The sequence below is a fragment of the Oryza sativa genome, chromosome 6 (assembly GCF_034140825.1).
Source record: "Oryza sativa Japonica Group chromosome 6, ASM3414082v1".
NCBI classification, from domain to species: Eukaryota; Viridiplantae; Streptophyta; class Magnoliopsida; order Poales; family Poaceae; genus Oryza; species Oryza sativa.
In genome coordinates this window covers 3334492-3346727 of record NC_089040.1, presented here as the reverse complement: position 1 = coordinate 3346727, position 12236 = coordinate 3334492, and the positions used below count along the sequence as shown (strand labels likewise).

General features: G+C 42.0%; 1 protein-coding gene across 4 annotated transcripts; it reads left to right on the top strand.

The window, feature by feature from the left end:
• Positions 1–4597: 4597 nt before the first annotated feature.
• Positions 4598–10540, top strand: LOC4340220 (U-box domain-containing protein 70-like). Of its 4 annotated transcripts, XR_001547008.3 has the most exons (11): positions 4598–4989; positions 5083–5371; positions 6073–6158; positions 6300–6523; positions 6604–6670; positions 6886–7005; positions 7402–7887; positions 8018–8776; positions 8978–9293; positions 9936–10010; positions 10255–10367. XR_001547008.3 is itself a non-coding variant. In XM_015788712.3 (9 exons), the coding sequence occupies exons 1-9, from the start codon at positions 4798–4800 to the stop codon at positions 9170–9172; spliced, it is 2418 nt and encodes an 805-aa protein (XP_015644198.1). In that variant the 5' UTR covers positions 4598–4797; the 3' UTR covers positions 9173–9459. The 4 variants fall into 4 exon arrangements, 1 of the variants encoding a protein (XP_015644198.1); XR_001547009.3 differs by lacking the exon at positions 9936–10010 and having other exon boundaries at positions 10255–10540; XR_001547007.3 differs by having other exon boundaries at positions 9936–10540.
• The last annotated feature ends 1696 nt before the right edge of the window (positions 10541–12236 follow it).

Below are 12236 nucleotides of genomic sequence, written 5' to 3'. Positions count from 1 at the left end.
GCGCGAGCTCCGCGTGCGCATGCATACATAGCCATCGGAAAACTAATTGGTGGCCGCGGCCGGCGGGGAGTGTGTGTACTGGTGATTTTATGCCGGAGCAGAATATCCGGTGCAACCGCACAACCGAGTCCACAGGCCTAGTACTGGTATAGCGGTATACCTTCTGCTCCATAAATATTTAATTGCAAGAACAAAATTACGACCAAATTTCGTAAATGTTTACTTCAAAATAAAAGGAGTAATACCTGTAGATTTCTCTAAAAAGTGCTACCATAATATCGCAAAATTATTTGATTTTATAAGCTTATTTTTATATAATAAAGTTGATGGCTAAAATTTTAAAAGTTTGAAAAAATCGTGTGCTAAATGTCAAATTATTGGCTGAGGAAGTATTTCTTTTTTTCACCATATATATGTAGACCTGCACAAATAATAAGTTGTATTCTAAATATAAATATACACACCGATAGCACGGCACAACTTTTAAAAACACCGCTCCTACAATGGGTCGTGCCTCACCGGCCCACCGCTGAGACCTAGGCATGGCCAAAAAGACCATGGACCATGCCAGTATAGACCCAAATATGGCACGTGGCGGAAGCAAATCCATTACTTCATTTGTTTCATATTATAAGATCTTTTAGTATGATCCACATTCATATATATATATATATATATATATATATATATATATATATATATATATATATATATATGTTAATGAATCTAAATATATATATGTGCCTATATTCATTAACATATATATGAATTTGGATAATGCTATAACGTCTTATAGTATGAAACGGAGGGAGCAACATCTAAAATTTGGATATACGGAAAAAAATTCTAAAATATAGTAAATGGAAAATAAAGAGAAAGGAGGGAATAATGAAAAATAAATAGGAGGAAATTTTGGTGCAATGGCCGAGCCATGCCGTGTCACTGTCAGCATAACCCGCAGGGGCGAGTGTGACATGTTCTGTTTGGACCAACTAACCATGCCTGGGCCAACACGACTCAGCCTGACCCATTTTGTCGCGTATAATTCAGAACCTCTTGCATACACCGCACACATCCTTAAATTCAACCTAAAAGACAAAAAAAAGTATTGATAAAACCTCTCACTAATTTTGCATGGAATTCTTAATAGTATGTTGATTTATTCATTTAAAATTTATTATATTAGTCATAGAGTATTTGTTGTAATTTTGTTAACATAATTATTTGTTATATTTTAAATGGGAAATCTTGATTTTGCCACTCCATTTGTCCGTACTATCTATTCTACCTCTCTAGTCTCAGGAAGCTGCAGTTCTTATCTGCCACTCATGTGTTTTCCTCGTTCGACACTTCCTCTGACTTAAAAAGAACTAAAAGAAAGTCAAACAAAATAAGGAGAGCCTAAAAAATTATAGAAAAATGATACTACCTCCGTTTTTTAATAGATGACGCCGTTGACTTTTTCTCATATATTTGACCATTCGTTTTATTCAAAAAATTTACGTAATTATAATTTATTTTGTTATGAGTTGTTTTATCACTCATAGCACTTTAAGTTTGATTTATATCTTATACATTTGCATAAAATTTTTGAATAAGACGAATGGTCAAACATGTGAGAAAAAGCCAACGGCGTCATCTAAAAAAACGGAGGGAGTAAAAATCATATAACCAGAGTGGAAGAATATAAAAAGCTCACTTTTTTTTTGTTGGGGGGGAGGGGGAGGGGGAGGAGGACATGTAGAATACGTTGTACTATGTGGAAATATTTTACACAAACTGGTTAAACTACAACAATAAACTACAGAGAAAATACACGAAGCAACAAAATTATTATGGTATTGAACTTTTATACTTCTACTTGTAGCGGCTTAAAAACAAGGCTAGAAAATAAAAATGACACAAAAACACATAAATTAATTTTGAACATAGTTTTTGGTTGCATTCACAAGTCAGCGAGCAGTCAAAGGAGTCCACATGCATTCTTACTTTTTTTTTTGCATGTTTAGTTATTTACATTTTCAACCTGTTAACAACCAAAATTGCGTGTTTTCCATGTCGACACAACCCTACTAAATCTTAACACTACTAATTGTTTTTAAAACATTAAACTGAAAGCGTCCAAACAATTTGGTATTATTAAATGGTGGTAGGTTTAAAAATAGTAACAAAGTTAACAAGGCCTTTGTTTTTTTATATTGAAGGGCTTGTTAATTTTCTATTTTATATTTTATAAGAGCATGTACAATAGCAGGCTATAAGTCAGCTATAAACATATTTTAAAGGGATAAAGTAACAGAGAAAAAAGCAGCGGGCTACAGATTTGTAGCCAGCTGTAGCACGGATTCCAGCACGTAATGTGTATATGACAGGTGAGACTAGATATTAATTGTATAGTAAGCAACTATTGTATAAATTAACTATTATATTGGCTATAGATGATTTAGAGTTAGTAGTGGGCTATACTTTTTACTTTGTACGATCACGGGGCGACGGCAAAGGCGGCTTTGCCGTTGAGGAGAAAGGTGAAAGGTGGTGGCGTGGTGCGTTCTGAGAAAGGTGGTGTGTGTTCTGTGCATAAAGCGGATGCGCAAAAGCGATAAATAAAATTTGGGGCAATTGCTTATTTGACCCCGTTTTGAACTCTAGCTACCAATTTGACCCTACTTTTTAGGGTTTGCTTATTTGACCCTCCTTTTCAAAATTGAAGACACGGTATGACGCTATTCCGTTAAGGGCGTCTAATGGTGTTAACTGAAGCCCAAAATGTCTCGCCCAAAATATCTCTTCTGCCCTTACTTATTTGACCCTATTACATCTGGGACCCTGCCGTCAGTTCTATCTTCTCCAATCCTTTCTTCTCTCTTCTCCTCTCCTCCAAGGATCCATCACAGGGAGAGACGGACGACGAGCCGGCGCCGGCCCTAGTGATGACGATGAGGAGTGGCGGCTGCGAGTTCTTCTCCTCTCCTCCACGGATCCACCACAGGGAGAGGCGGCGAAAGTCGAGACGGCGAGCCGGCGCCGGCCCTGGTGACGACGACAAGGAGGAGGAGTGGCGGCGGCGAGTCCGGGCGGTGGATCTCGAGCTGCAGTCGGCGGATCCGGCGCTGCCGCTGCCACCTCCTCCCTCCATACGAGCGCCTGTGCCGGCGTCAGCCATGCCATCGGCCCGCTCTGCCTGGCCTGGACAACGAGCTCCCCCTCGCTGGCGGGCTGGAAGCGGCAGGGGTGGACTTCCTATGGGTCGAAACTCCACCGGCACCGCCGCAGATCTGCGCTCGGCGCAGCCGCCCTCCCTCTACAAGTTGACGGCGGCGCGGATCCCCTTCCTCCACGGCCGGCCGCCGCGGCCGGTGCTCCCTCCCTCCACCAGCGGCACCGCCGTGGATCCGTGCTTGGCGTAGCCGCCCTCTCGCCGCGAGTTGACGCCGGCGTGGATCCCGTCCCTCCACGGCCCCCTGCCGCCGCCGGTGCTCCCCCCCTCCATCAGCCGGCGCCGCCGCCGATCCACACCGGCGCAGCCGCCCTCCCTCCGCGAGTTGGCGCCGGCGCGGATCCCCTCCCTCCATGGCCCGCCGCCGCCGCCGGTGGTCCCTCCCTCCACCAGCCGGCTCTGCCGCTTACCTTCCCCGCCATAGCTCCCTCGCCGGAGAGAAAAGGGATATGATAGAGAGAGAGAGACCGGGAGAGAAAAGGGTTAGATGAGGATACAGTTGGAGGGTATTTTAGTCATTATGAAATGTGATTTTATTTTTTCTCTTTTTTTAAATGAACTCTTAACGGTGTTGTAGAAACAGGGTCAGACGGAGTGTTCATTTTCAAAAAGTAGGGTCAAATTGGTAGTTAGGCTTCAAAACAGGGTCAAATAAGCAATTGTCCCATAAAATTTTGATCAGAAATTGACTGTACGTCTACGTGCCCTCACACGAGGTGACCACTCGCAGGATATGATAGAGAGACCGGGAGAGAAAAGGGTTAGATGAGGATACAGTTGGAGGGTATTTTAGTCATTATGAAATGTGATTTTATTTTTTCTCTTTTTTTAAATGAACTCTTAACGGTGTTGTAGAAACAGGGTCAGACGGAGTGTTCATTTTCAAAAAGTAGGGTCAAATTGGTAGTTAGGCTTCAAAACAGGGTCAAATAAGCAATTGTCCCATAAAATTTTGATCAGAAATTGACTGTACGTCTACGTGCCCTCACACGAGGTGACCACTCGCAGGATATGATAGAGAGACCGGGAGAGAAAAGGGTTAGATGAGGATACAGTTGGAGGGTATTTTAGTCATTATGAAATGTGATTTTATTTTTTCTCTTTTTTTAAATGAACTCTTAACGGTGTTGTAGAAACAGGGTCAGACGGAGTGTTCATTTTCAAAAAGTAGGGTCAAATTGGTAGTTAGGCTTCAAAACAGAGTCAAATAAGCAATTGTCCCATAAAATTTTGATCAGAAATTGACTGTACGTCTACGTGCCCTCACACGAGGTGACCACTCGCAAGCCAGCCCCAGCCCACCTGCAGGTTGCTGCGTAGCCCAAGCCCCGACTCGTGGCATCGCACTACACACACCACCCGTGAGGACTGAGGAGTCTCGGAGAAGATTCCTCCGTTCCGGTTGGCCGCGCGCCGTGCGGCCGTGCCCAAGCCAAACCGCCGCGTCAATAATGCAGCTACGGTCAAGTCTCCTCCTCTTCCTCATCCCCCCTCGACAACTAGCCCACCGCCACCGCCACCGCCGCCGAGGGCGATCCGATATGCATTTGCTGCTCCCGTAGAAGGCGCGCGTCGCAGCAATGGAGGCGGAGGACGACGAGCGAGCCGAGGCGGAGGCGGAGGCGCGGCGGGAGAAGGAGGCCGGCAACGCCGCCTACCGCAAGCTCTACCTCGAGACGGCCGTGCGCCACTACACCCGCGGCGCCCTCCTCGACCCCCGCGACATCTCCTTCCTCACCAACCGCGCCGCCGCCTACCTCCTCATGTCCAAGGTCAGGCTCTCAGTCTCAGCCATGCCCCCAAACCCCTCCTCTCTCTCCGATTGTTTAACCTCGCGGCGATGGCGATTGGTTTCTCCGTTGCAGTACAAGGAGTGCGTGAGGGATTGCGACGAGGCGGTGGAGAAGGGGCGGGAGCTACGCGCCGACAACAAGCTGGTCGCGCGGGCGCTGGCGAGGAAGGCGTCGGCGCTGCTCAAGCTCGCCGCCTGCGCCGCGGACTACGACCCGGCGATCAGGGCGCTGCAGCAGTCGCTGGCCGAGCACTACAGCGAGGAGACGCTCGCCAAGCTGGGCGAGGCGGAGGAAGCCAGGAAGGAGATTGAGGAGCGGGAGCGGCTTGATCAGGAAGCTGCCGATCACCACCGAGACAGAGGTTTGATCATTTCTTTTTTTCCAGATGAAACGTTGTTCTTTTCTATGTGTTGTTGTCGATTAGTGCAATGTGTAAGATTAAAATAGAAATTGATTGCTGTGCACCGATCATCTAATGCTGTTGGTGTTGTTTCAATTGTCAATTTGCCACTCAATTGGAACAGATACACATTTGTTACATGCTATTCCTGTTCATGTAGGATCCTTACCCATTTTTAAATAAATAATTTGGCAGGAGCACTACCTATCCATTATTAAAAGCAAAGAGTGTAGAAGTAGCCTTGTACAAGGTAGGTGTCCAGCTAACTTCCCTTGCCTAGCACCTCGTTGACTGTATGCTGTATTATCAGATATTGCTCCAAAGCATCGCCGTTGAGTGTCAACTGTCAAGTACTCTAGGCTGGAGTTCTAGGAGATTCCATGAGTAAACTTCAAATTTGCAAGAAGAAAGCATACTATTAAAGTAGAATATCACTCTCAATAGTTTTAATTCTAACTTCAGTTGTGAGTTGGAGACTCAGAGAAGTGCGGAAAAAATGTTATGGTTGTTCATGAATGGAAGTGCAGTAACACAATAAATTGGATAGGGGTCCCTTTTCTTCAACCATTATATAATAACCAGCTCCTAGTTTGTAATACACTAGGTATGTCATGCAATTGTAATGTACGTATGCTTCTTCTCACTGTGTACACATGTTGCAGGCAACGATTTCTTCAAGCAGAAAAGGTACCAGGAAGCAGCAATGCACTATACTGAAGCCATGAAAAAGAACCCAAAAGATCCCAGGGTATTGATTTACACTATTACACTGGTTGTATAACAAGTTAATGCTTTTTTTTTTCCCTTAGTGAAAACTATATCTCAAGCTGCCCCTTTTTAGTTTTGGTACTGATATTTTTATACCTTTTAATGACTGATGATTGCCCAGGTTTTTAGCAACAGAGCCCAATGCCACATCTACCTAGGAGCATTGCCTGAAGGTCTTGAAGATGCAGATAAATGCATAGCGTTGGATCCTACTTTTCTGAAAGGCTATCTGCGTAAAGCTAAAGTTCAGTTACTTATGGGCAATTATGAAATTGCTCTGGCAACTTATGTAGAGGGTTTGAAGTGTGACCCAAACAACCTCGAAGTTCTTGATGGCTTAAGGAGGTAGCCCTTTTCAGTCCAATGCTATCATCAGTGATGCTGTTATTATTATTTCAAGTAACTTATGTGTTTGGTCAATGTAGATGTGCAGCATGCATTAAAAGAGCTAATGGCGGTGATTCTAGAGCAGAGGACTTGAGAGAGATACTGGTCAGTTTAGTTACTTTTTTTTAAACAAGTCATCCATGATTACCTGTTACAAATCTGGATTCTGGAACTTGACTAGCACCGTGCTCAAGCATAATTAAGCTTAGGAAGTAGCTTTATGAGTGAAAACTGACAAATAAGTTCTGTGATGCTAATGCATTGCTCATCAAAACCCTGCTAGCTATTAAATTATATTATCTTATAAATGATCCTTGCAGGGAGATTTGCATTTGAATGATGATCTGTGTAATAAACTTCAAAAAAGCATGGATGAAGCTGCGGTGTTGAAGAAGGAAGCATCCGACGAGCGCTTAAAGCGGATTGAATCTGAACGATTGGTAAATTCATTACGGTTTCTCTAAACAGCCAGTGCATTATTATGATTATCTTTGCAAAAAGGTTAGCTTGACCGGAGAGGTATCATCATCCAATCATTTCTTGTTGTGGACCATTTGATTCTATAGAGTGCAAAACAACATTCACATCTAATGTTGGTGCTGCTACAATTCCAAGAAATAGGCAAGCTTGAGCAGATCATTGCCACTGTATCTACTACTACCAATTTGCCAAATCCCAATCTCTGCATTCAAACCAGCACTTGCCATATGAAAGTACTTTTCAGTAACAGTTTTTTCCTTAAAAAAAAAATCCAGGATGTCACAAGCTATTGAATGAAGTCATAAATCAAGGTATCTGTCTAAATGATACGAATGACAGCTACTTGATTTGTGCAGGCCAGGACATTGGAAGATTTGTATTTAAGCCAGGTCCAACAAAGGAAAGAAACAGAGGAATCTCTTTCAAGGGTACAACAAGAGTTTGAACAACTTAAAATACAGCAAGATGAGGTCACCGTGGAACTTCAGAGAGTCAATGAGCAGAATGAGAATCTACTAGGTCAACTCTCAGACTCCAGAGAGCATTTTGAATGGCTTCTATCTGAGCATGACCAATTGCTACGTGAACGAGATAATGCAGTTCGAGAGGTTGAAGAACTACGTCAGAAAAGAGGACAGATGCTTTCAGTTTTGGTTACAGCGATGCACTGTGAATTTTCATCATCTGAAGTGGAATCTGCAACAGAAAATTTTAGTAATTCATTGAAGATTGGAGAAGGTGGGTTTGGCTGCGTATACAAAGGTATCCTCCGGAACATGACAGTTGCAATAAAGGTGCTGAGACCTGATAGTTTACAGGGACAATCACAGTTCGAACAAGAGGTAATTAGTGTACCCTTTTAAAATTTGTTTGTTATCTTTGTCATTCTGGAAAAGGGAGTTGATCTCTGGCTCCTCTCTAGTTCAAAATGAGAAGTAGAAATTGAGTGGCTTCTTTTGGATTCTCTTGCAGGTTTCTATCCTCAGTAGAGTGAGACACCCTCACCTTGTGACTCTCTTAGGAGCTTGCTCAGAGTCTTCAACACTCGTATACGAGTTCCTGCCAAATGGAAGCCTAGAAGATTTTCTTATGTGTTCAGATAAGAGGCAAACTCTGACGTGGCAGGCTCGGATTCGAATTATTGCTGAGATATGTTCAGCACTAATCTTTCTGCATAAGAATAAACCTCACCCAGTTGTTCATGGAGATCTCAAGCCTGCTAACATTCTCCTTGGTGTTAACTTAGTCAGTAAGCTTAGTGACTTTGGTATTTCTCGCCTCCTAATCCAGTCCAGCACCAATAACACCACCCTGTACCGCACCATGCATCCTGTGGGCACCCCTCTGTACATGGACCCAGAATTTCTTTCCACTGGAGAGTTGACACCTCAGTCTGATGTTTATTCATTTGGTATTGTAGTCTTGCGTCTTTTAACAGGAAAGCCTCCTGTTGGTATAAAGAATATCGTGGAGGATGCAATGGAGAAAGGTGACTTGAACTCAGTAATTGATACCTCAGTGGGAGAGTGGCCTCATCTGCACATCGAGCAGCTGGCATACCTTGCTCTCAGATGCACTGAGTTAAGCAGGAGGTGCCGCCCTGATCTTTCAGGTGAGGTGTGGGCAATAGTTGAGGCTATAAGGGATGCTGCATTATCTTCACCTTCATCCTCTAGATCAGCACAGGATCAAAACAGTCCACCGTCATATTTCATCTGTCCTATATCTCAGGTAAGTAGAAAACAATCACCAGATTTTTCCCCTTGTTCTGGCACATGTGAATGGAATAGCTAGAAAATAATACTGAAGAAGTGCAAATCTATGGTAAAAACCAAATGTGTTACTTCTTTTGTTTTGCTGAAAAATGCTGCCTTCTAGTTTTTGCTTGATGACTGATCATCACCTTATTACCTACCATGGTCACAATTTCAGGATATCATGGATGATCCTCACATTGCAGCAGATGGATTCACCTATGAAGCTGAGGCAATCAGGAGTTGGCTCTGCAATGGCCATGACACGTCTCCAATGACCAACTTGCTACTTGAACATGAGGAGCTCATTCCGAATCGCGCACTGCGTTCTGCTATTCAGGAGTGGCTCCAGCAGCACAGCATGTCGCTGTAGCCAACTGCCCTCCATGTGTGAAGCAAGTGAGCAAGTGGTACCAATTGGCAACTGTATAGTATTTGGGTAAATTCGGACATCCCCCCTTCTGATGCAATTTCGGTATGCCTTCTTTATTCAGGTATGTATTTCGTAGTAGCATGTAATGTAAAGGCAGTGTTGGGTAAAACCTGTTAACTTGGATAGCAAGGACAAAAGCTCTATGTCGGTATGCCTATCACTCCTAAGGGCATCCCATGCGTTCTTCTGCCTTTGAACTTAATCTTATCCAAGTTTGATTATGTTCATACCAGCTTGCCAGTGCCATGAGTTTGATTGTGTGTATCGGCCAGTTTATCTAAAATGTCAAAGAGTTAATGAGGAAACATAGCTGAAAGCCTGAAACTATTTCTGTTCTCAAATGGATGATGTCCTAGAATGCATGTCGTGAAACCTTTGAAATCTTATATCACTAATATATATACAGAAATGGCAGGGTTTAAAAATGTGAAACTTACACTTTTTAGGGGAACGCGGGACTTATCTTAGCAGATTTCTCATGAAAATTCTATCTTGTTGTATTTTTAATATATTTACTCTTTTAGTTTTTTTTAATAAATATACAGTCTGAGAAAGTATCATACATGTGCAACTGTGTCATCTCCAAGACGACATCTTTTTTTACAACAGAAGTGGTATATTTTAGCTTTCATTTCTATGAAGAATGAAAAAAGACAATATTTTATTTATTTTATTATACAAATCTAAAACGAATTTATTTCAGATCAGGAGAAGTAGTTGAGTGAAGGTACTCCTACCTCTTTTATGATTTGAGGGTTGGATCCATCGTCGTCGTAAGGTAGGGGCCTCATGTACACTTGCTTGATCACAAGGCGACAGGTCTTCTGTTGCAAAGGAAAGGACGACGTACCTAAGCATTGATGAATGATGATCGATGATGATGCTAGCTGCTTGTCCAGCTTCATGCACAGTTTTCACTACCTGGATTTTAGCACATGTTTCCTTTTGTCGGATACCAGCATGCATGTATGGACCAGCTGGGTGCTGCAAATTGGATGATGGATTGATGGTTATTGGTTCAGGTATTCAGGAGCAGGCTGGTGCCCAGTGGGCCAGTTTGATACTTGTAGGTGGACCAAAGGAGCTTTGAAGGAATTTTCAGCAGATGAATTCTGGGAACTTTTTTTTCGATTATGATATGCCTTTTGGGCTGCACAAATGGGAATAGAAGAAAATCTTGTAGAAATCACTTTCTTTCCTATGCTTTTGTAGTGATTTCAGACTTGGGTTTAAAGGCTGTGTTAAGATTTATTCCAGAAGTTCATTGCAAAGTGTGCAAGTGCAACTGTGCAGCTTCGCTCTTTCTCTCGATCCTTTGTCTTGCACAATTTTTGCATTTCGTTTCAGATAATTTGCCGTTCCTGCATTTTTCAATTCCTCAGTTTCAGATAGTTCTCTGTTAGTGTACAGCATGTTTGAAGACAAGGTCATGCAGGAATGGAGGCATATGTTCCTCTCGGACTCGGAGAAGCCTGACCTGGCTTAACAGTGTAAATTAAACTAAGTATAATTGCCTACTGACTTAACAAATGCCTTCGACTGACCCAAGTATCTAATTAGTAGCAAAAAAACCTTTTCCTTTGTGCACGGTGGTATGCATGACTTCAGTCTTCAAGATTCGTGTTCATGGATGAAAGAAAATGAAGCACGCCGTGTACGAGCTGCGAATCGACACTGGGACCTTCATCTCAAGCACAGCATGCCCCAAACAATAATCGGGTTTACTGCTAAAGTTGGGTAACAACACCTACTCGCTATATCGACAAAGTTTAAAAATTGATGCTTTTGATAAATATTACTCCCTCCGTCTCCGTTTCAGGTTATAAGATATTTTGACTTTGATCAAAGTCAAACTTATTCAAGTTTGATCAAGTTTATAGAAAAAATAGTAATATTTTTTATTCAAGATAAAATTATTATAAAAATATATTTATTATTAATTTAGTAAAACTAATTTGTTAACGCAAATATTACTATATTTGTCTATAAATTTAGTTAAATTTAAAATACTTTAATTTTGATCAAAGTCAACACATTTTATAACCTGAAACGGACGGAGTATTTGGTTTTGCTTGGTAACAGGCTTACTGGCCGTGAGGAGGGGTGACACTGCCGCCTGTCGGTATGGAAAACCCTGGTCCTACTAGTCGCAGCGCCTACAGGCAAGTGATGAAGCAATGGACTTGTGCAAATGCCGTATGGTTTTCTTTCTTTGGCGTCACATTCCTTTTTCTTTCTGCTCTTCTTAAAATAAATCAACTTCCGATAACCGTTTCGTGTAAAAAAGTTAACTCATTTTAAGACGGAAAGAGTAGAAATCTATATACCGAACATTTATACATCCAGCTTACAGTGCAACAAGTCTATGATTCGGAATCAAAGTTTGTTAGTAACTTTGCGAGAGAAAAAAAAACACCTTATTAGAGTGCAGGGCATGCTTAATTAGGTCGGATGACTCGGACTAACATGTATCTACCCTCGCGGGGAGGGGAGTAGGGATGTAAGCGAGTCAACCCATGAACCTGTTTATAGGTAAAATTAATCAGTAACCACGTTACCTACTAATTTGATTTATAAATAAGTTTATGTATTGACACATTGGCATTTCTAGGTATAGCACATGATTCGAAAATTCACGGATTACCATTTATTTAACATATAAGGCCTCATTTGATTCATAGAATAAAATAGAGGAAAAACATAGGAATAAGAATCCTATGGGATTTGGTATTGTTCATGCCTTTGATTTGTAGGAATTGAACATAGGAAAAGCATGGAAAAATTTCCTATGACCATGATTTCAAGGGAATTTCATAGGAAAATTAACATCCACCTTGAGCTCATTTTTCTTTTCCTATGCGTAGGATCGAGGCAAGACACTATTGGAAGATAAGATCTTACTTATTCAAATTTTGATTGCTATTAACTTAATACTCAACATTCCTATGTTTTTCCTTTGTACCAATTAAATAATCATTTCTATAATTTTTTTACGTTTTTCAAT